This window comes from Ailuropoda melanoleuca, chromosome X (genome assembly GCF_002007445.2).
Source record: "Ailuropoda melanoleuca isolate Jingjing chromosome X, ASM200744v2, whole genome shotgun sequence".
Taxonomy (NCBI): Eukaryota; Metazoa; Chordata; class Mammalia; order Carnivora; family Ursidae; genus Ailuropoda; species Ailuropoda melanoleuca.
The window spans coordinates 112,212,608-112,238,232 of record NC_048238.1 but is presented as its reverse complement, the minus strand read 5'-3'; the positions used below and the strand labels follow the sequence as shown (position 1 = coordinate 112,238,232).

The window sequence follows — 25,625 nt, the reverse complement described above, 5'->3', positions numbered from 1 at the left end:
CTTTTCATATACATGTTGGCCATTTGTCTTCTTTGGAAAAAATATTTATTCAAGTCCTTTGCCCATTTTTTGACAGGTTATTTATTTTTGTTTTGTTTTGTTTGCTACTGTTGTATTAGTTCCTTATATATTTTGGATACTAACTTCTTATCAGATATATGATTTGCAAATATTTTCTCACATTCTGTACGTTATATGTTCATTTTGTTGATGCTTTGCATTGCTGTACAGAAGCTTTTTAGTTTGACATAGTCTCACTTGTTTATTTTTGCTTTTGTTTTCTGTGCTTTTGGTATCATATCCAAAAAATCATTACCAAGACCAATATCAAGGATATTTTCCCTGTGTTTTCTTCTAGGAGTTTTGTGGTTTCAGGTTTCTATTTAAGTCTTTACTCTGTTTCAAGTTAATTTCTGTGTATTGTGTATTATAGGGGTCTAATTTCACTCTTTTGTGTGTGGATATCCAGTTTTCCCAACACCACTTACTGAGAAGACTATCATTTCCCCGTTGTCAAAGATTAGTTGACCATGTATATGCAAGTTTATTCCTATGTTCTTTATTCTGGTCTATTTGTCTGTGCGTCTGTTTTTATGCCAGTACCACAATGCTTTATTACTAGAGTTTTGTAATACCATTTGAACAAAGCCTCAGCATCGCTTTGGCTATTTGGGCTCTTTTGTGGTTCCTTAGGAGCTTTAGGATATTTTATTCTATTTCTGTGAAAAATGCCATTAGAATTTTGATAGGGATTGCATTGAATCTATAGATCACTTTAGGTAGTGATAATCATTTTAATGATATTAATTTAATGATGCTTATTTAATGATATTTAAAAATAACAATATTAAACCTTTAAACACAGGATGTCTTTCCATTTATTTGTGTCTTCTTCAAATTCTTTCATCAGTATCTTATAGTTTTCAGTGGTACAGATCTTTTACCTCCTTGGTTAAATGTATTCCTGATTATTTTTTAATGTCATTGTATATGGGATGTTTTCTTAATTTCTTTTTCAGATAGTTCATTGCCAATGTATAGAAACACAACTTATTTTTGTACATTGATTTTATATCCTGCAACTCTACTGAATTTGTTTAAGAATTTTTTGGTGGCGTCCTTAGGTTTTTCTACATATAAGACTATGTCATCTGCAAACAGAGATAATTTTGCTTCTTTTTTTTTTAACAGTTTGGATGTCTTTTCTTTTTCTTGCCTAATTGCTCTGCCTAGGACTACCAGGATTAGGTTAAATAAAAGTAGTGAGAGTTGGCACCCTTGTTTTATTTTCTGAACCTTGAGAAAAAGCTTTCAGCTTTTCACAATTGAGGATGATGTTAGGTGTGGGCTTGCTGGATATGGCTGTTATTATGTTGAGGTACATTTGTAACCTTCATTTTGTTAATGTGGTGTATCACATTGATTGGTTTGTCGATGTTAAACCATCCTTGCATCCCTGGAATAGATTCCATTTGATCATGATGTATGATCCTTTCATGGTGCTGTTGAATTTGGTTTGCTGGTATTTTGTTGAGAATTTTACATCTATATTCATGAGGGATATTGGCCTATAATTTCATTTTATTGTGTGTCCTCATCTGGCTTTGGTATGAGGGTAATGCTGGCCTTACTAAATGAATTTGGATGTGTTCCCTCCTCTTTAATTTTTTGGAAAATTTTGAGAAGGGTTGATATAAATTCTTAATTAAATGTTTGGTAGAATTCACTCACGTACAGTTTTAAGCCTTTTTTGGGGGGGGGGTGCACAACTGCAACAGCCCAGTACTGAAAATAATCATTGGATAACTGAGGCTCAGTCCTGGTGCAACACACACTTAAGGTGGTGGTTTGGTTTGTAAATGTGTCAATTCCCTGGAAAGGTACCTCCAATTTAAATAAAAATATTTAATTTGGGGGTTGGAGGGGGTGAGAAACCCATTTTGGCCTTAAGTGAGCTTATATATCTTTGAACTAGGCCTAGGCATCTTCAGGAACCTCCGTGTACCAAAGGCCTCAAGGAAAGGGAAGGCACTGGGGTAAAGATCACTGTACTAATGAAGGAGCTTGTGGAAACAGGCGTCCTTCAGGCTGTAGACTTCATGCTGAATAGTTTCCTTAGCAGCTCCTGTTTCTATTGGCTCCTTCATTAGGATAGTGATCCCCACTTCCCTTGTCCTGGTATCCTATACTTCTTCCCTTGTGCCACACTGCTGTGTTCACCTACCCCAACATCACCATTCTAATTGTGGAACCTCCCTCACAACTCGAAGAAGTAAGAAACATTCTCAACACATCTAGTCCTATGGTACATACAGCAGTATCAGCCATAAGCACGGGAGTATGAGGAATGTCCATGAAAAAAAGAACCAGAATAGTTTCAATCTCCAACAGCCCAAGAGGGGATCAAAGGTCTGATGCGGCTTCTTTTACCACAGAACAAATGGGACAATTTTTAGCAGGAGTTACAGCTTTTTTTTTTTTTTTTAATCAGGAACATGAAGTTCTTTATCTTGTGAAAGACAGCAAGCTGTTTTTCTCATGCTGGCAGAAAGAGTAAGCCTTGTGAATTCACCCCATTGTTTCAAGAAATACTCCCTAGCAGGCAGGCATCAGGATTTTGTTGGGGGTTATCAGTCACTCCACAGCCATGGAGATTGAAACTTTCAACTTGCCGCAACCAAGACATTATTTATAGAGTAAAAATTTTGGACATCAGAGAAAGTTTCTAACACTTTATAAATATGTGTAGTTTAAACATGTAACATATTTTAACACCAATTACACATTTTACAATGCATACAATTAATTGGCCCAAGCCTCTTTCACATCACAAGTTTACTTTACACTTTTTTTCTCTTCACTGCAAGTTTTGTCCAAACTCTAAGAAGAATTTTTTTTTGTTTTTGTTTTTGTTCTAACAAAAAGAGATACTACATTCTATCTCATCAGCTGGAAGCTTAGGGAGTTCAAGGTAGAGAGAAAGAGGCCACCCTGCAAGGTTGGCTGGAGCTGCATGAAAGATTCTTTTCTTTTTTTCATTTTTTATGAGCAGCTTTTTTGAGACATAATTTACAGACCATACAACCCATTTAAAGTGTACAAGTCAATTGTTTTTATTATAGTCACAGAGTTGTGCAACCATCACCAGAGTTAACTTTAGAATATTTTCATCACCTCAAAAAGAAATCCAATACCTTTTTGCTATCATCCGTGTCCTCACTCCCTCCAGCCTCTGGCAACCATGAATCTGCTGTCTCTGTGGATTTCCCTGTTGTGAACATTCCATATACATGGAATTTTAAAATATGTGTCCTTTTGTATCTGCCTTCTTTTATGTAGCATAATGTTTTCAAGGTTCATCTATGTTATAGCAAGTGCCAGTAATTCATTCTTTTTATGACTGAATAATATTCTATTGTGTGGAAAGACTGCATGTTCTTTATCCATTACAGTTTGTAGATATTTGGGTTGTTTCTACCTTTTGGCTATTTTGAAAAGTTCTGACATAAACAGTCGTGTATAACTTGTTTGAATACCTGTTTTCAGTTCTGTGGGATGTATACGTAGGAGTGGAGTTACCTTTCCGAGGAACCACTATTGTCCATTTCACATTCCCAGCAGTTGTGTACAAGAGCTCCCATTTCTCCATATCCTTGCCAACACTTGTAATTATCATACTTGTTTATTCTAGCACGTGAGAAGTGGTATGTCACAGTGGTTTTGATTTGCATTTCCCTGATTACTAATAATGTCAAGCATCTTTTCATGTGCTTATTGACAATTTGCTTATCTATGGAGAAATACCTATTTATATGCTTTGCCCATTAAATATTTTTTTGTGAGTTGTCAAAGTTCTTTACATATTCTGGATGCTAGAATCTTATTTTTATGATTTGCAAATATTTTCTCACACTCTGTGTTCTTTTCACTTTTTGAAATCCAATTTATCTACCTTTTCTTTGTTGTTTGTGCTTTTGGTGTCATATCTAAGACTCCATTGCCAAAACCTAGGTCATGAAGATTTACTATTATGTTTTCTTCTAAGGTTTTTATGGTTTTAGCTCTTATATTTGGGTCTCTGACACATTTTGGGTTGATATTTGAATATGGTGTTGGGTAGGTGTCCACCTTCGTTCTATTGCATGTGGATATGCAATCGTCCCCACACCAGCTGTTAAGATTATTTTCCTCCATTCAATAGTCGCGCTATGCTTATTGATAATAAATTGACCATAGATGTGTGGGTTTACTTCTGGACATTCAGTTCTATTCCAGAGATCTATATGTCTACCATCGTGACAGTACCAAACTGTCTTGATTACCATCACTTTGTATGAGTTTTTGAAATCAGTTAGTATGTTCCTCCTACTTTGCTCTTCTTTTTCAAGATTGTTCTGGCTATTCACTTCCACACGTTGGCTTTCACCATAATCTCAACCATTTGTACAAGTGCCCTTAGGCTTGAACTGTTCCACATTCTGTTGCAAATGAAGGCAGTTCCACCAGGAAGAGATTAGGAGTAGCTGTTTTATGCACTGCTTCTCCCCCTAGGGAAAATCTCTGAGCCAAGGCTCTGGAGCTGAAGATAGAGACAATGACAAGTTTCTCTCTGTATGACAACCTGCTCTAGGAGTTAAATGATCAGTTTGGTTGGGGGGGGGGGGGGCAACAGTCTGAGATCCTTCCAGTTGGCTTCTCCAGGGGTGGAACCACTGCCTCATGAGATGGGTGATCACGTACCCAGTATTCTTTTTTTTTTAATGTTTTTTTTTATTATGTTAGTCACCATACAGTACATCCCTGGTTTCTGATGTAAAGTTCGATGATTCATTAGTTGCGTATAACACCCAGTGCACCATGCAATACGTGCCCTCCTTACTACCCATCACCAGCCTATCCCATTCCCCTACCTCCTCCCCTCTGAAGCCCTCAGTTTGTTTCTCAGAGTCCATAGTCTCTCATGCTTCATTCCCCCTTCTGATTACCCCCCCTTTCTTTATCCCTTTCTTCCCCTACCGATCTTCCTAGTTCTTATGTTCCATAGATGAGAGAAACCATATGATAACTGTCTTTCTCTGCTTGACTTATTTCACTTAGCATTATCTCCTCCAGTGCCGTCCATGTTGCAGCAAATGTTGAGAACTAGTTCTTTCTGATAGCTGAGTAATATTCCACTGTTATATGGACCACAACTTTTTTTTATTAAAGATTTTTATTTATTTATTTGGCAGAGATAGAGACAGCCAGTGAAAGAGGGAACACAAGCAGGGGGAGTGGGAGAGGAAGAAGCAGGCTCATAGCAGAGGAGCCTGATGTGGGGCTCGATCCCACAACGCTGGGACCACGCCCTGCGCCAAAGGCAGACGCTTAACCGCTGTGCCACCCAGGTGCCCCTAAGTGGCTTTTTGTCAGCTATAACAATCTGAACTTTTAATGACAGCTAAGGCACCAAATAGGTGGCTTATTTCAGTCCTACTTTCTGCTGCTTAACTTCCAAATGTGTATCTTCTAACCTAGACCGTGCAATCCCTGAACATGTAGGATAGTGGGGGCTGTGCTACCAGATCCTGAGGAGTCTATCTTATCCCTTAAACAGGCCCTGTTTGTATTTTAAAAGGGCATTTTAAGTTTACCAGCCTCATGTTGGGCACCAAATTTGTAAGGCACAAGACCAAGACTGGCAGATTTGTTGGGTTAAGCCACCCAAGCCCTTTTTAGATTCAGATAGTTTATTACTTACGTTGTCAGCAGAAGGAAGAGAAATCAAAGGTACCAGTTCCTTGTGGTCCTTGTCCCACACACCAAAATGGATAAAAACCAAAATGAAAGGGGCTGGATGACTGCAGTGTGAATTGTGAGACATCCCATTGCCGAGGAGCCCCTGCTATGCTGCAGCTAAGCATTTCTACTGAGAGGGGTCAGGCAGTGAGTGATCCTCATACCTCAACCAAGGAGGCAATGACAAATTGCTTCACGACAGTCTTCCAGGGGAGCTAGGGAGATGGGTGGCAAATGGCTTCAGAGAAGTTCTTTATAGGCCTCCATCCTCTCATTAACAGGAGGATCTCAAGCTGTTTTGCAAAGACCCAGATTAGCTGTAGTTCAAGCCTTAAGTATGTGGCATATGTGGAGACCATACAGGTACCAGGGCACCATGGCAGAGCTGTTACCCTATTCGCATATCCCCCCAAATCAGGGAATACAACACTACAGTCCAACCCAAAGACCACATTAAAATATTGCAACTGTCCTAACAATTTCTTTTTCCTTTCTGGTCCAGAATCCAATATAGAAACACGCATTGTACTTAGTTCTCATGTCTTAAACGTCTTTTCGTTCAGGGAAACTCCTTGGCTTTAACCTATTTTTCATGTCCTTGACAGTTAAACCACCCATCAACCTGTCTTAGCCTCCAATGATGACCTTCACCTGAATCAACCACTACTATGATGATTACCCAAGGGTAATTGTCTAATTTCATCATTCCTTCTATATTTATTAGTTGACCCACCTATTCATTTTTATCGATGTGGACTTACATCATTATATTATTCAAAGTATTACAATCCTTTACTCTATTTTGAGGCGCAAATGGTCCCAGATTTGGCCAATGGGAGCCCCTTCAGGCTGGACCAATTTGCTTACTTAAATGGTTCAAAAAGATGGTCTGGGAATGCAACATACTTTTTCTGCCCCAGCCCTGGAACGTGCCATTTCTTCCAGGGGTCGCTGTTTACCTTTAGTGAAGGACGGTATTTGAGAACCAACATCTAGGTAATAGATGTGTTCATAGCTACTTCTAATCTCTGCTAGTGGATAGAAGGAAGAAATGTATGTATATAAGTATACATACAACATATATCACTATCTGTGCATATAAAATTTTTTCCTTTGAAAAAACTCCATATTAATACTTCTAATTTCAATCCAATCTCTTGAGATTCATTTTACCCTTCCATCTTTTCATGTATGTAAGTTATTTTTCTGAGAAACCTAACTCCCACTTTCCTCATTATTTGCACAATCAAGTAACTTGATTATCAGGTTAGAAAAACAATTTCAAACTGCCATAACTCTAGTGTAAATAGTTTAGAAGGTGATGGAGAGAGATGTTAAAGATGTCTATTCAATTTCTGATTTGTGCAAATTGTTGTCTAGTTCACTGAGGTTAAGAAACACTGGTAAGAAATATTCCCTAAATAAGGTTTAGATTGAAAACCATGAGTTCAGATTTAGATGTATTAAGAGAGTCAGTGGAAATGTGTAGAAGGCAGGTGGAAATGTAGATCTAGATTCACACAGATTTGTCTGTCAACTCCATATAGGTAAGCAACAACAGAGAATCCTATGAATGAATAGAGAAGGAATAGCTAGAGAAGAGGAAAACCAGAAAATAACAGAAGGCAAGATAGGCAGATTTCAAAGAAGAGTGGCCAATTGCATCAAGACTGAGAGGTTCATTAAGGGCATGAAAAGCATCTATTGACATTCACTATGTCCTGGAGGTCACTGGTGACATTAGCAGGAGTGGTTTGAATGGAGTGATATGGACAGAGGTCAGAACTCAATGACCTGAATGAATAGGAAATGACAAAATGGAGAGAGAAGGCAAGTGTATATATTGTTCCCATCGGAGTCTTGGCTATGATTGAAAACAGAGAATCTACTGACCAGAAGGGGGATACAAGGTTGCACAAGGAGTGCAATATTTTGTGTAAAGTAAGACCATTGGTGCAGGTGGGAAAGTATTGATACATCTTCTTTACATCACTGTTCCTTGTGATGCTGAACACTTTTAAAGACTGAACACTGAACTAAAAGGAAACTTGGTGGTGATCCACTCTAACCTTATAAATGAAAAAAATGAAGCCCAGAAAAGGAAAGGGACATGTGCTCAACGTTGGCCTATAAAAACATTCAAATCATTTTATTCCCCTTGGATTTTCTTTTCATCACTCTTATTTCATAAACTAAGTACCATTCCTCCTAGTTCCTTATTTAATATGTCTAACTTTTTATTTTGTAGTAATTATAGATTTACAGGAAGTTGCAAAAATAGTACAGTAAGTCCCACGTACCCTTTACCCAGTTCCCCCCTCCCCCAGTGGCAAAATCTTACATTACTATAGTATAACTTCAAAACCAACATATTGACAATGGCACAATACTGCTAACTCGACTACAGACCTTATTCGGTTTCACTAGATTTCACATGCATTCATTTGTGGGTGTGTGTAGGTCTATGTAGTTTTAGCACAGATAATGTAATCAACACCATAATCAAGATACAGAACTGTTCCATCAGCACAAAGGAACATCCTGTGTTATCCCTTTATAGTCACGCGTATCCCATACCCCCTCCAGTCCCTATCCCTGGCAATCATTAATCTATTCTTCATTTCTATAATTTTGTCATTTCAAGAATGCAGTCATATACTATGTGACCTTTTGAGACTGGCCTTTTCATTCATCATAATCCCTTGAGGTCTACCCAAGTTGTGTATATCAATAGTCATCTGTTTCTCTTCATTGCAGAGTAGTATTCCATGGTACAGATGTTTGGTTTAATCACTCATTCAATGGCAGGACATCTGGGTTATTTCCAGTCTTTAGCTCTTACAAATAAGCTGCTAAGAACATTTGTGTACAAATTTTTGTGCCATCACAGCTTCTCATTTCTCTGGGATAAATATCCAGGAGTGTAACTGCTGGGTTGTATGATACATGGATGTTTTTTATTAGAAATTCCCAAACTCTTTTATAGAGTAGCTGTACCATTTAACATTCCTATAAGTAATGTATGAGAGATCCAGTCTGTATGCTCAACAGTGTCTGGTATTTCCACTACTTTTTCTTTAGCCATTCTGATAAGTATGTAATCATAATTCATTGTGGTTTTAATATGCATTCCCTGATGACTGCTGAAGTTCAACATCAAATTTTCATGTGCTTACTTGCCATCCATATATCCTCTTTAGTGAAATGTCTATTCATGTCTTTTGCTCATTTTCAATTGGATGGTTTTCTTATTGTTGACTTTATATAGTCTAGATTGATCAGACATATGGTTTGCAGATAACTTCCCTCGATGATTTCCTCCTCTTAAATTTTTACAGAGCAAAAGTTTTTCATTTTGATGAAGTCTAGTATATTGTTTTCCTTTTAAGGACTGTGCTTTTGAAGTGAAGGCCAAGAGCTTGTTGCCTAGCCCAAGATCCTGCTGATTTTTCTATGTTTTTTTTCCCCAGAAGTTTTAAATCTTACATCTAAGTCCATAATATATTTTGAGTTAATTTCTGTCTAAGGCGTGCAGTTTAGGTCAAAGTTCATTTTTTTGCCTATGGGTATCAATTGCTCCAGCATAATTTGTTGGAAAGACTGTCTATCCTTACTCCATTGAAATGCTTTTACACCTTTGTCAAAATTAGTTGGGCATAAACCACACTGTCTTGATTACTGCAGCTTTATGGGAAGTCTTGAAGTCAGGTAATGTGAGTCTTCCAACTTCTCCAAAATTGATTTAGCGTAATTAATTTTATACCTGGATATTTTCGTTTTCCCTATAGGGAAAGAAAAGAATAGAGAAGAACTGTGGCTGTGGGAAATTAAGGAAAATACAGCATTTACACTCCATATGACCTATGGTAGTGGTTTTTAAACTTCAGTATGCCTTAGAATCAGCTGGAGAGTTCATGAAGATTTCTAGGTTCCACCCCCAGAGATAAAGTCTGACCTCCAAGTGATTCTCATGCAGGTGGACTACACACTGAAATGTGAAAAACAATAATCTAGGGAGAAACAAGAAGAAAAAACAAAACCCAACCCTTTGTCACTACTGTTGGGATTGTTTTCTTCCCACCTCCTCCAATGCCCACTTTAATTCCAGTATGCTGGATTCTTTTCTAAAGACACACTTACCTTTTGTGGTTATACATGGAAAGAATAATGCAACAGAACTTGTTAAAACATGATTTTTGTTACATCCTAGGTCCTTAATGTTTCTGGAAAAACATATTTATATTATAATGGCAGTTCCTAGGTAAATAGGATCTGCTCAACAGGAATTTGCTTCAGGGTCAAATATGCTTGAACTCATCTATTTGGTTAGAAAGGGCACCCACATAGATTCAACCTTTGATAGGTATCTTAGAATACCTAATATTTTAGAGATCAAGAAGACTTCAAAGTTAATGGGTATTAGGGAGGGCATGTATTGCATGGTGCACTGGGTGTTATACGCAAGTAATGAATCATCGAACTTTACATCAAAAACTAGGGATGTACTGTATGGTGACTAAGATAATATAATAAAAAATATTATTATAAAAAAATAGAAATTAAAATAAAATAAAATGTGCTCCTAGGACATTTTATTACAAGATGTCCTTGCCAACATACCTTCCATAGCCCTTAAAAGAAAACTTTAATAAAAAAACTTTAATATTCTACTTAAAGCATCTTTATATGCACTTTGTAGGCCAGTTACAGGTAAGAGGGCTCACTCAGTCCTAATGAACCTTTTTTTTTTTTTCAGGAAGACACCTTGTGTTTATTGCATTATTAAAAATTCATCCACTGGGAGATAAAGAGAGCTGCTCCATTGTCCAACTACAAATGAGGTGGGTGAATTTTTAGACCGTGCTTAATATACAAATTGAAAAAAAAAGTTTGTTTACCCCATTGTTTATTCTAGAGAAGAAAGTTCTTGCATAAGCTCTTCCTTTTCTTGTTGCAACTCCTGCAAATGCTGTTGGTTTTGTTCCAGTCTGTCCTCCAACCATTGTAGGAGAGGCCCGCTGACTGCTGACATTTGACTGCACAGATTCTTGGTAAATACTTTAATAGGAAAAACACAGATAAGATAACACTCCACCACCAATGCCCCCCCCCAACTGTGGGCACATAAAGAAGGAGTTGGAGCAGGAGGTAGGACTAGCAGATGATTTTATATCACTAGCCGGGAGAAGACAGGAATGCTGAGCAAAGAAGACACCTATTTTGAGGCCATCCTGAATATCCCTAGATCCATAAGCCAGAGGGGAGCCTGGCTATGCAGAAAGCAGAAAGATAGCCAGCTCTTTACTCCCTTATGCAAAAGGGCTAAGTACTATAGGTTTCTTTCCCCAATCCTTAGGCCTTTGCACAGTGTGCATGACAAATGACCATAAACCTTAGCGAGCTAGAACTCTGCTTTCTGCAACTTAGTTTTCCACAAGTCCACTAGGAAAATTACTCAAATGTTTTGTATATTTAAGAAATAAATACGTTAACTGAACTCACCTGAAAGCTACTCTTGTAAAATGAGGAAAAAACAGAGAGATGAAAAGCAAGGGACTTACCATCTTTCATGTTCAGCTTGATGGTGAGACAAAGATTCTATAGTACTCATTTTTTAAAAAAGGTTTTATTATTTTTTTATTTGACAGAGAGAGAGAAAGCACAAGCAGGGGGAGAAGGAGAGGGAGAAGCAGGCTCCCCACTGAGTGGGGGAGCCTGATGCGGGGCTCAATCCCAGGACCCCAGGATCATGACCTGAGCCAAAGGCAGATGCTCAACGAACTGAGCCACCCAGGAGCCTCTATAGCACTCATTCTAAAACAAACTCTGCCTAATGGAAATACCTTTTTCTCCTTCATGATACATGACTTATTGAGGGGCACCTGGGTGGCTCAGTTGGTTAAGCATCTGCCTTTGGTTTGGGCCATGATTCCTGGGATGGAGCCCTGTATAAGGCTCCCCGCTCAGCAGGGAGCCTGCTTCTCCCTCTGCCCCTCCACCCTGCTCGTGTTCTCTCCCTCTCAAATAAATAAACAAAACCTTTAAAAATATATATGACATTGATTTTTTTAACAGTAATTTTTTATTATGTTATGTTATTGGAAATGACCATTGTAATACTGTGGGGTATATCTTCCAAGATATATGTATATGACATATGTGTGTACATGTGAGCATTTGTATGTATTCTTTTGGATAAAAACTGTATGATTTTGGATGTTACTTTTTTACCACATAACAACGACATCTTTCTGTGTCAGTAAAGATCTGGCTTTCCTTCTTAAGGGCTGCACAATATTCATCAGAATGGATGTACCAATTTAAAGATTTATTTATTTATTTTACAGAGACAGAGAGAGAGAAAGAGCACACACGAGCAGAGCAGGGACAGACGGGGAGGGAGAGGGAAAGAGAGCGCCAAGCAGGCTCTACACTGAGCATGGCGCCTGAGACTGTGACCTGAGCTGAAACCAAGAGTCAGACACTTAACCAACTGCACCACCCAGGCGCCCCATGGATGTACCAAGTTAATGAGTCTTCTACTGATGGACAATTCAGTGGCATCCATTTGTTTGCTACTATAAAGACTGTGCTTAATATCGCTTTAAATTTATTTTTGCATACTTGTCCTACAAATTTTTGAAGGATACATTTCTAGTGGTGGAATACTAGATTCAAGTACATGTATATTTTAAAACGGATTAGCCAGTATTTTCCAGATTGTGACAAATTATACCTCCAGGAACAGTATATGGGACTGTTCATTTCCCCCACATCCTCACCTAGTTACCTCTCAATTTAATCTTTGCCAAAAGAAAAGGTGAAAAACTGCCATCTTAATCCATACTTCTTCTAAAGATATTTATGAACAATTTGATTTTTCTATAAAAGTCTTTCATTCCTTTTTTTAAAAGATTTTATTTATTTCAGAGAGAGAGAGTGCACATGAGTGGGGGGAGGAGCAGAGGGAGAAGCAGTCTCCCCACTGAGGAGGGAAACCCAAAGTAGGGCTTAATCCCAGGACCCCAGGATCATCACCTGAGCCAAAGGCAGACGCTTCACCAACTGAGACACCCAGGTGCCCCAAGTCTTTCATTCTTACTTAGCCAGCTTTTTCTGAGTTCAGATTATACTTAGGCCAAGTCTTCCCAGAGTTTGAAAAATATCCTCTTGTATTTTCCTCCTATATTTTTTTAACTTTTAAAATGAGCTATAAAGGTCGGGGGGGGGCGCCTGTATGGCTCAGTCAGTTAAGCGTCTGCCTTCAGCTCAGGTTACGATCCCAGGGTCCTGGGATCAAGCCCCACACCAGGCTCCCTGCTAAGCAGAGAGTCTGCTTCTCCTTCTCCCTCTGACCCTCCCCCCTGCTAGTGTTCTCTCTCTCTCAAATAAATAAAATCTTTAAAAAATAAAATAAAATGAGCTATAAAGGGTATAATTTACAGACAATAAAACGACCCCATTTAAAGTGTACAGTTCATTGAGTTTTGACAAATGTATACCTGTAGTAACAATCCCTAGTGAAGAAACAGATCCTTTCCATCAGCCCAGAGGCCCCTCTGCAGTTCCCTTTGCAGTCACTTCTGGCCCCAGCAGCTGCTGATCTACTTGCTGTCACCACAGATTACCTTTGCCTATTCTTGAATTGCATATAAACAAACAATCAGGTATGTAGCATCTTGTGTAATCCTGCTCTTGAGATTCATCCAGGTGGTTCGTGTATCAGTAGTTCCTTTTCTTTTGAGCAGTACTCCATTGTATGGGTGGATCACACTTTGTCCATTCACCCACTGACAGACACTGGGTTGTTTCCACCTTTTGGCTATTGTGAATAATGCTGCTATGAATGTTCCTATGCAAGTTTTCGTTTGAACACCTACTTTCAACTCTTTGGGGTGTATGTACAACTGGTGGAACATTTGGTAATTGTAATTGCTAACTCCTTTCCAAAGTGGCTATCCCACATTTAATAGTAAACGTTTAAATATAGGGGCACTTGGCTGGCTCCGTCAGAAGAGCCTGCAACTCTCGATCTCAGAGTCATGAGTTTGAGCCCCACATTGGGTATGGAGATTACATAAACAAACAAACAAACAAACTTGAACATTTTTTTAGAAGCTTAAATACATCTGGAATTTATTTTGTGTGTATGATGTTAGTTAGGAACCTATTTTCCCCCAAATGGAAATAGAAGGAGAGAAGTCCATGAAAGTTAAGAATGTCTCTTTTGTTCAGCACTGAACCCCAGTACCTGGAATAGTGCCTAGCTGACACTCAGATACTTCCTGAATGAATAAACTATCAAGCAAAGTAACTGTCCAACAGTATTTAGTGAATAATCCACACTTTTTTATTGATTTGAAGTAATATCTTTCTTAAATATAAATTCTTATATACACATGGGCCCATTTGTGGGCTCTATTCAGTTCTACTGATTTATTTGCTCATTTTTTAGTTATTACCATACTATTTAAATTACTGTGGCTTTAGAATATGGCTACATGTCATACACTACCAACTTTTAATTCTTTGTCATGTTTTACCTCCAGATAGAAATGATGGGAGAGATATACCAAGCCATATCTTCTTTTCCTCTCAAAGTAATGGCCTATAACTTGAAAGCTTCCTTTTCTTCCTCACTGGTGACTTTGCCAGTCACTGGGAAAGACTACACAAAATGTCCTGGGAATCAAGGTTATTCAAAGAGAAGGTATGGTAGGGTAGGTGTGTATGCTGGAGAAAAGTGAGTTAGTATGCATGTTCTTTGAGTTTTCTGCTCCTTGGCCTTGTATACGAATTCTTTCTGTGTCTATTGACATGAAAAGATTTCTTCCTTAATACCCTCCCTTTTATCTGTCTATCCATCTCTTTCAACTCCCACCATAATAGGCTGGTATTGGTGTGCTGGGACCAATTTAGATCAGCTCACGAAAGCCAACTACTGAAATTTCAGAAGTCTGTGAGCTGGCTGAGGCCACATTAGTTATTTGAAATCAGCCATGGTAGGAATATTGCACCATGGAAACTGGCAAACACAAAAAACCAGGGCCCTTCCTCCTCCCTGAGAACTGGGTATTAAACAAGTACGAGTATACCACTGAGAAAGTCGATCATAAAGTTTGTTCTAGTCTTTCCTCCAGCCTTATTCTGGGTAGCATATATAGTAAAGGGTCTGCAGGGTTCAAAAGAGAAGTTGGGAGCAGGATTAATGAATGGCAAAGCTCTTGGAAAAGGAAATTCAAGGAGAACTTGAACCTATTACTTCAAGCACTTAAACTAAATTTGTTTCTGTCAGCTGAGTATTTCAGATATCACTGCCTATATTCTAGAAAAAAAAATCTTACCTGAGCCATTATGGATCTTGGTTACTGAGTCCAGATGTGTAAGGCTAAAGGGATAAAATAGTTTAGGTTAGTAGCAAAGCAGCAGTGAAGGGAAAACAAAATGGTCATGGTCTATGTAACAAAATGATAAACTGCACCAGACCTTTGCAAATTGGATTAGATGAATATGTATAATTTAAATTCCATTACAGTTAAATTTTTCATGATTTGGAGGATGTAATTTTATTCAGAACCTCAAGATAATTCAAAGAGATAATTTGAAATTACTGTCTCTCACTTCATATAGTACACATTTCTTGGGCAAGACCCAGTGCTTGTCAATAGGGCTACTAAGATATAGTTGTTTTTTGTTTTTTGTTTTTTTAACAACCAAAAAGTACCATTGTCCTTGAAGAATCCCAAGTGTAGCAGGAGAGAAATGAATGTGAAATAGATTATTTACACACTTTCTCACAGAGAGGTGAAAGGAAAGGCGACTCAAGAAGAGGAGAAGTAAAGACGAGAGGAGGGAAGGCCCTACCTGTGGATCCTCCTATATGCATCCTGCTCCTCTTGGCACAGGATCTTGGGCAGCTCAACTGCTGATTCAAGGCATACTTTCCCAATGGTCACATGAGGCACAATATGGATTGGGATTTCAATCCTCTCATACCTGCAAGACAGTCAGTTCAGGTCAGTTTTATGTTTGTTTGTTTCTAGCTTTATTTTGGTATAATTACAAAAACAAATTATATATATTTAAGGTGTACAAATTGATGTTTTGATATTGATGTTTTGAGTAAAATGATCACCACACTCAAGCCAATTAATGTATCCATTACCTCACATAGTTACCATTCTTTGTGTGTGTGGTAAGAATACTTGAGATCTACCTTCTTAGAAAATTTCAAGCATATAATACAGTGCTGTTAACTGTAGTCACCATGTTGTGCATTAGATCTCCAGAATTCATTCATCCTGAAACTTTGTACCCTTTGGCCAACACTTCCTCATTTTCCCTTCCACCACTCCTGCCATGGCAACCACCATTCTACTCTCTGCTTCAATGAGTTTGACTATTTTTATTTATTTCAACTCATCCACTGACAGACCTTTAGGTTGTTTTTATATCTTGACTATTGTGAATAATTCTTCAAGGAACATTGGAGTACAGATATCATTTTGAGACCCATATTTTATTTTCTTTGGCTATGTACCAAGAAGTGGGTTAGTTTTTAATGCCGAGTTGTCATAATCAGAAGTTTTCTATAATCTTAATAGAAATTTTGGGATACAATACTCAAATATTAGACATTCCTGTCATTCATTTAGTAGCTCAACTTCAAAGCTGACTGAATTAAAACTGAGCTCCTCTGGGGAGCAAATTAGAAGCCCATTTGCAGAGTCAATATTCCCTACTCTCCTAGAAAATGTGAGGCCACTTTCATAAACTTAATGGAGGTCTTGGGAGCTCCAGGTCCTTACACTCACTCCCGCAGACAAGGGGAATAGCTAATTGATGCTGTTTTTGGTTGAGAAGTTGCCATTGGGGTTGAACACATTGATCACAAAGCCTGGGGAAGCGTAGCTGCAGACTTCTCAGTGATTCCATCAGATTCATGATGTAGATGGGATTACTCATAGAAATGCTCACTTGTTCTAACTTAGTGTTCACCAGTGGCCCTCAGTTTCCATTCTCTCCCCTCAGGGGAAATAGGTAAGAAATTCACATATACTGGGGCGCCTGGGTGGCTCAGTTGGTTAAGTGTCTGACTCTTGGTTTCAGCTCAGGTCATGATCAAGCCCCACATCGGGCTCTGTGCTTGGCACAGAGTCTGCTTCAGATTCTCTCACCTTCTTCCTCTCCCTCCTGCCCTCTCTCTCTCTCAAATAAATAAATACATAAATAAATCTTTTTTTAAAAAAAAGGATTCACTCTTGGGGTTGTACATTCTGTGGGTTTTCACAAATATATAATGGCATGTATCCGCCATTATAACATCATACAGATTAATTTCACTGCCCTAAAAAATCCCCTATGCTCCCTATTCAACTCTCTTCCCTCCCTAACCCCTGGCAACCACTTATCTTTTTTAACTGTCTCCATAGTTTTTCCTTTCCTTTTATAGCATGTCTTATACTTGGAATAATGTAGTATATAGCCTTTTCAGACAGGCTCAGTGCATTTTTTAAACTACTTAGGTGATTCCAAGGAATCCAGGATTCCAATTCCAGGAATGAGTGGTCTAACTCATTTTTCTTTTTTCCACACCTCCCAATCTATTCAATTAAACATTCCTTAATTTTTGGTGAGAAAACATTCCTTAGAGTTGCAGAAGCCTATTAACTTTTCTTTAGAAAGAAAAAAATAAGTCCAGATACATGAGTTTTCTTTCTAACAATAAAAGAAAGCTGATAAGCAAAGTGCTTTCTGGCTAGATATGAAACCTCAAAGGGACATTTAGTAAAATTAACAGTATCTGGCATTCATATAAAATTACTAGCATAGGAAGAAGCAGAAAAATCTGACCCATACATAAGAAAAAAATAAGTCAACTGAAATAGAGCTGTAAATATCAAAGATGAAAGAATTAGCAGACCAAAACAGAGCTAGAAATATCAAAGATGAAAGAATTAGCAGACAAGCTTCTTAAAATAACCATTATCATTATAAATACTCTGTGTGTGTTCAGGAAGGTAGAGGAAAAATTGAACATGGATAGGATCAACAGGAAATTAAACATTACCAAAGGAAAGATTAGTGAACTTGAAGACATAGCAATAGAAACTATATAAAATAAATCACAGATAGAAAAAAAAGACAAAAAACAAAGAACAGAGCATCAGAGAACTGTGAGACAATGTCAAGTGGCCAAATATGTGTATAATTGGAATATCCAAAGAAAACGAGAGAGTGGAAAAGAAAAAAAAAACTTGTAGAAATAACAGCTGAGATTTTTGTAAATTTGATGAAAAATGTAAATCCACATGTCTAAGCACAATGAAACCCAAGTACAGAACACATGAAAACAATTACACCATGGCACACTGTAATCAAATAGCTTAAAACTAGTGAAAAAGAGAAAATCTTAAGAGAAGTCAGAAAAAAAGTCATATTAAGTAAACAGAAACAAAGGTAAAGATGATAGCCAGTTTCTCATTGGATGGTTGAGAAATATCTTTATGGTTCTGAAAGACAAAAATGGCCACCCCAGAGTTCTTTAAAATATTTTTTAAAGATGGAATTAGACTTTTTTCAGACATATGAAAGTTGAAAGAGTACTTCACCAAAAGACTTACACTACCAAAAACATTAAAGGACATTCTTCAAGAAGAAAGAAAATAGTAACAGACAGAAACAAAGAAATGAAGAGCACTGGAAATGGTAACCTACTAAATGGGAGAAGATATTTGCAAATCACATATCTGATAGAAGGTTAGCATCCAAAATACAGAAAGAACTTATAAAACTCAACCCCAAAACATGAATCATCCAATTAGAAAAATGGGCAGAAGACACGAATAGACACTTCTCCAAAGAAGACATACAAATGGCCAACAGACATATGAAAAGATGCTCAACATCACTCAGCATCAGGGAAATACAAATCAGAACTACAATATCAGCTCACATCTGCCAGAACTGCTAAAATAAAAAATACAAGAAACAACAGGTGCTGGTGGGGATGTGGAGGAAAAGGAATCCTCTTATACTGTTGGTGGGAATACAAACTGGTACAGCCACTGTGGAAATCAGTATGGAGGTTCCTCAAAAAGTTAAAAATAGAACTATCCTACAATCCCACGATTGCACCAAGTATTTACCTAATGAATACAAACATACTAATTCAAAGGGAAACCTGGACCCTGATGTTTATAGCAGCATTATCAACAGTAGCCAAAGTATGGAAACAGCCCATGTATCTACTGAATGGATGAAGAAGATGTGGTATATATACACAATGGAATACTATTTGGCCATCAAACAGAATGAAATCCTGCCATTTGCAATGACATGAATGGAGCTAGAGAGTATTATGCTAAGTGAAATAAGTCAGAAGAGAAAGACAAATACCATGTGATTTCACTTGTGTGGAATTTAAGAAACAAACCAAATGAACAAAGGGGGGAAAAAGAGAGGAGGCACACCAAGAAAAAGACTCTTAAGTATAGAGAACAGACTGATGGCTACCAGAGGGAAGGTTGGTGGGGGATGGGTGAAATAGGTGACGGAGAATAAGAAGGGCACTTGTGATGAGCAGCAGGGGTTGTATGCAAGTGTTGAATCACTATACTGTATGCCAGAATCTAATACTACACTGTATGGTAACTAACTGGAGTGAAGATAAAAACTTAAACTTAAAAAAATAAAATAAAATATGGAAAAATTATCTCAGTGAAAATACACCCAAAGAAAAAGAAGAAATAAAGAAAAAAAAATAGTGGGCTTCCTTGCCTTTGATCTTGATCTTGCTGTGATTGCAACCCCTCCTTTCTTACTGTTCCCATGTTCCTGATATATTTTTGTCCATCTGTTTATTTTTAGCCATTTTGAATCTTTGTGTTTTGTTTGACTCTTGCATAGAGCGTAGAATTGGGTTTCCTTTGCTATCTAATTCTAAAATAATTTTCTTTAATATGTAAATTCATCTAATTAAAACAGACGTAAGTTCTGGGGATGTAATGTACAACATGATGACTATAGTTAACAATATTGTATTATATATTTGACAGTTACTGAGGGAATAAATCTTAAAAGTTTTCATCACACACACACACACACACACACAAAAGCAATTTGTAACTATGAAAGATGATGGATGTTGACTAAACTTGTGCCAATTATTTTGCAATATATACATGAATCAAATCATTATGCTTTACACCTAAAACTTATACAATGTTTTATGTAATTATATCTTAATAAAACTGAATAATACATACAGACATACATATATAACCTATGGATCAATGAGGAAGTCAAAAGGAAAGTTACAAATTATTCTGAACCGAATAAAAATGGAAAACACAGAAAGATGTGTAAGATGCAACTAAAGGAGTACTTGGAAATTTAAATAAATTTCTATAAAAAAAGAAAATAGATCTCAAACAAATAAACTCAGCTTTCACACACCGTAAAACAAATAGAAGAAAAGAAATAGAGAAAAGAACAAGTGAATAAAGTAAACAAAGAGAAAGAAATAACATATCAGAGTTGACATAAATGGAACAGTACACAGATCAACAGAGAAAACCAATGAAACAAAAATGATTTTTTGAGATATTCAGTAAAATTGTTACATATAGCCAGACTTATCAGAAAAGAGAAACAAATTACCAATATAGTAACAAGAGAGATGACATTACAATGATTTTACAGATAATAAACAATAAAAGATATTATTCTAACAACTTTATGCCAATAAATTCAACTACTTAGATGAAATGGATAAGTCCCCTGAAAGATAAAAATTACCAAAGCTCGCTCAAAAAGAAATATATAAATATATAACCTGAATAGCCCTATATCTATTAAATAAATCAAATTGGTAGTTGAAAAGCTTCCCACAATGAAGATTCCAGGCCCAGAAGTCTTGACTGGTGAAATCTACCAAATACTTAAGGAAGAATCAATTCTACAAATGCTTATTTGTATCTACTGAGAGGACTGAACCACCCAGGGTGGAAATTTGATTTTTCTATAAAAGCCTTTCATTCCTTTTTTTAAAAATCTCCCGTTAAATTGAAAAGGAGGCACTCTCTCTCTCTGAAATATTATTGATGAAAAAGAGAATGCTCAGCAAACTAGGGATAGAAGGAAATTTCCTCAAATCTAAGGGAAAAAAACCTTCAGGTAACATCATAATGGTAAAAGACTGAATGATTTCTCCCAAGATCAGGAAGAAAGGTACCATGACTGCTCTCAACAGCTGTATTCAGCAGTTTATTAGAGATTCCACGAGTGAGCAGGGAACGCGCGCGACCTGTCTGAAAACCGGAGCTCCAGAGTGCACGCGAACCACGCCAAAACGGAGCTTGGGGGCGGCTGGCGGTGTTAGAAACACAAAGGACAGAGACGCGCCGGCCCTGGAAGTGAGGGCTGGGACACCGGGTGTGGGGCGCACATCCTGGGACGCTGCAGGGTTGAGCAGCACCAACAGAAACAGAGTTAAAGTGGTCAGAACATCAGTGGAGAACGGCCCGCGATCTCCTCTGTTCTGAGACAGAGGCTGAGATTCGGCCACTGCTGCTCTGACTCTCAGAAGAGGCACAGCAGACCGCCAGGGAAAGCCGCCAGAGAACAAAAGCCCGGAAATACCAGCTCACAGGGTGCCCATCCCCATCCCCCCTCGCAGGGGACACGGAGACTCTACCCAAACAGGGTTTTCTGAGTACCAGCCGGCAGGCCCCTCGCCAGAAGGCAGGCTGAAAAATCAAGAAGCCCACATCCCTAAGATCCCTATAAAACAAGGGCGCATGGCCTGGGTCCCGGTCAATAATTTGGGCTCTGGACAACCCCGCAACCTCTCCTCATCAAAATGACGAGAAGGAGAAGTCCCCCCCAGCAAAGAAATGATACAGAGTCTGTGGCCTCTGCCACAGAAATAATGGATATGGTTGTAACTAAATTATCAGAAATGGAATTCAGAGTAACAATGGTCAAGATGATGTGTAGACTTGAAAAAAGTATTAACGAAAATGTAAATGAGAATATAGAATCTCTAAGGGCAGAAATGAGAGTGAATCTGACAGAAATTAAAAATGCTATGAATCAAATGCAGTCAAAAATAGAGGCTCTGATGGCCAGAGTAAATGAGGGAGAAGAACCTATCAGCAAATTGGTGGACGGGTTAGTAGAACAGAAAGCTAAAATAGAATCTGGACTCAAAAAAATCCACACTCAGAAATGTAGGTTATGGGAGATTACTGACTCAATGAAACAATCCAATGTCAGAATCATTGGCATCCCCGAGGAGGTGGAGAAAAACAGAGCTCTAGAAGAGATATTTGATCAAATTGTAGCTGAAAACTTCCCTAATCTAGCAAGGGAAACAAGCTTTCGTGTCCAAGAGGCAGAGAGGACCCCTCCCAAGCTCAACCACGACAAACCTACGCCACGTCATGTCATAGTGCAATTCGCAAATAATTAGAGCCAAGGATACAGTATTCAAAGCGGCCAGGGCAAATAAATTTCTCACGTACCAAGGCAAAGATATCAGAATTACGTCAGACCTGTCTACACAGACCTGGAATGAGAGAAAGGCTTGGGGGGGGGCATTTTTAAAGCTCCTTCAGAGAAAAACATGCAGCCAAGGATCCTTTATCCAGAAAGGCTGTCATTCAGAATTGATGGAGAGATAAAGACCTTCCAGAATCGCCAGTCATTGACCAATATAGTAACCACGAAACCAGCCTTACAGGAGATATTAAGGGGGGTTCTATAAAGGTAAAAAGGCCCCAAGAATGATACAGAGCAGAAAGTCACAACTGATACAAACAAACACTTTACTGGCAACATGGCATCATTAAAATCATATCTCTCAATAATCGGTCTCAATGTAAACGGCCTAAATGCTCCCATAAAATGCCACAGGGTTGCAGATTGGATAAAAAGACATGACCCATCCTTTTGCTGTCTACAAGAGACTCATTTTGAACCCAAAGATACATTCAGACTGACAGTAAAGGGATGGAGTACCATCTTTCACGCAAATGGACCTCAAAAGAAAGCTGGGGTAGCAATTCTCATATCAGATAGATAGATTGGATTTTAAACTAAAGACTATAGTTAGAGACATAGAAGGTCACTGTATTATTCTTAAAGGATGTATCCAACAAGTGGATATGACAATTATAAATACCTATGCCCCCAACAGCAGAGCAGCAAGATACACAAGCCAACTCTTAACCACAATAAAGAGAGATATAGATAAAAATACGTTAATAGTAGGGGACCTCAACACTCCACTATCAGAAATAGAGCACCTAAGCAGAAAATCAACAAAGAAACAAGAGCTTGGAATGCCATACTCGATGAGTTGGACCTCATAGATATATATAGAACACAACACCCCAGAACCAAAGAATACATATTCTATTCTAATGCCCATGGAACATTCTCAAGAATAGACCATGTTCTGGGTCACAAAACAGGTCTCAACTGACACCAAAAGACTGAAATTATCCCCTGCATATTCTCAGACCACAATGCTTTGAAATTGGAAGTCAACCACAAGGAAAAATTTGGAAGAAACTCAAACACTTGGAGACTAAGAACCATCCTACTCAAGAATGATTTGATAAACCAGGAAATCAAAAATCAATTTAAACAATTTATGGAGACCAACGAGAATGAAAACACAACGGTCCAAAACCTATGGGATACTGCAAAGGCAGTCCTAAGGAGGAAATACATAGCCATCCAAGCCTCACTCAAAAGAACAGAAAAATCTAAAATGCAGTTTTTATANTTCTATATTCTCACCTCAAGAAACTGGAACAGCAACAGAGGGACAGGCCTAATCCACGCACGAGAAAGCAGTTGATCAAGATTAGAGCAGAGATCAATGACTTAGGAACCAGGAGCACAGTAGAGCGGATCAACAGAACTAGAAGCTGGTTCTTTGAAAGAATAAATAAAATTGACAAAACACTGGCAAGACTTATCCAAAAGAATAGAGAAGGACCCAAATTAATAAAATTATGAATGAAAAAGGAGTGGTCACAACCAACACCAATGAAATTGGAAGGATTATTAGAAACTATTAACAACAGCTTTATGCCAGTAAATTAAGCAATCTGGAAGAGATGGAGGCCTTCCTGGAAACCTATAAACTACCAAGACTGAAACAGGAAGAAATAGATTTTTTAAACAGGCCAATTAATTATGAAGAGATTGAGTCAGTGATAAACAACCTTCCAATAACAAAACTCCAGGACCGGATGGTTTTCTCGGGGATTCTACCAAACATTCAAAGAAGAAATAATACCTATTCTCCTAAAGCTATTTCAAAAAATAGAAACAGAAGGAAAGCTACCAAACTCATTCTATGAGGCCAATATTACCTTGATCCCCAAACCAGGCAAAGACCCCCTCAAAAAGGAGAATTACAGACCGATTTCTCTAATGAATATGGATGCCAAAATCCTCAACAAGATCCTTGCTAATAGAATCCAACAGTACATTAAAAGGATTATCCATCATGACCAAGTGGGATTCATACCTGGGATGCAAGCATGGTTCAACACTCGCAAATCAATCAATGTGATACATCATATCAACAAGAAAAGACTCANCCTTCCAAATTAACAAAACTCCAGGACCGGATGGTTTTCTCGGGGATTCTACCAAACATTCAAAGAAGAAATAATACCTATTCTCCTAAAGCTATTTCAAAAAATAGAAACAGAAGGAAAGCTACCAAACTCATTCTATGAGGCTAATATTACCTTGATCCCCAAACCAGGCAAAGACCCCCTCAAAAAGGAGAATTACAGACCGATTTCTCTAATGAATATGGATGACAAAATTCTCAACAAGATCCTGGCTAATAGAATCCAACAGTACATTAAAAGGATTATCCATCATGACCAAGTGGGATTCATACCTGGGATGGAAGGTGGTTCAACATTCATAAATCTATCAGTGTCATAGACTTTATCAGCAAGAAAGAAGCCAAAAATCATATGATCCTCTCAATAGATGCAGAAAAAGCATTTGACAAAATACAGCATCCTTTCCTGATTAAAACCCTTCAGAGTGTAGGAATAGAGGGTACATTTCTCAATCTCATAAAAGCCATCTATGAAAAGCCTACTGCAAGCATTATTCTCAATGGGGAAAAGCTGGAAGCCTTTCCCTTAAGATCAGGAACACGACAAGGATGCCCACTCTCGCCACTATTATTCAACATAGTACTAGAAGTCCTTGCAACAGCAATCAGAAGACAAAAAGGGATCAAAGGTATCCAAATCGGCAAAGAAGAAGTCAAACTGTCTCTCTTTGCAGATGACATGATACTCTATATGGAAAACCCAAAGGAATCCACTCCCAAACTATTAGAAGTTATAGAACAATTCAGTAAGGTGGCAGGATACAAAATCAATGCCCAGAAATCAGTTGCATTTCTATACACGAATAACGAGACTGAAGAAAGAGAAATTAGGGAATCCATCCCATTTACAATAACACCAAAAANGAAACTGTCACTCTTCGCAGATGACATGATACTCTATACTGAAAACCCAAAAGAATCCACTCCCAAACTATTAGAAGTTATAGAACAATTCAGTAATGTGGTGGATACAAAATCAGTGCTCAGAAATCAGTTGCATTTCTATACACGAATAATGAGACTGAAGAAAGAGAAATTTAGGGAATCCATCCCATTTACAATAACACCAAAAACCATGCGTTACCTTGGAATTAACTTAACCAGAGACGTAAAGGACCTATATCCTAGAAACTATAGATCACTTTTGAAAGATATTGAGGAAGACATAAAAAGATGGAAAAATATTCCA

General features: G+C 37.9%; 1 protein-coding gene across 3 annotated transcripts in view; it reads right to left on the bottom strand.

Annotated features, from left to right (window-relative positions):
- Positions 1-8,716: 8,716 nt before the first annotated feature.
- The window catches only part of BRCC3 (BRCA1/BRCA2-containing complex subunit 3), a 61,755-nt gene continuing 44,846 nt past the window's right edge, over positions 8,717-25,625 (bottom strand). For all 3 annotated transcript variants that reach the window (XM_034649664.1, XM_002930251.4, XM_002930252.4), the window contains 4 exons: positions 15,643-15,774; positions 15,123-15,166; positions 10,677-10,836; positions 8,717-9,560 (listed from right to left, as the gene is read on the bottom strand). In XM_034649664.1, coding sequence (XP_034505555.1) covers positions 10,685-10,836; positions 15,123-15,166; positions 15,643-15,774 — 328 coding nt within the window. In that variant the 3' untranslated portion in view covers positions 8,717-9,560; positions 10,677-10,684. The remainder of the gene's footprint in view (positions 9,561-10,676; positions 10,837-15,122; positions 15,167-15,642; positions 15,775-25,625) is intronic.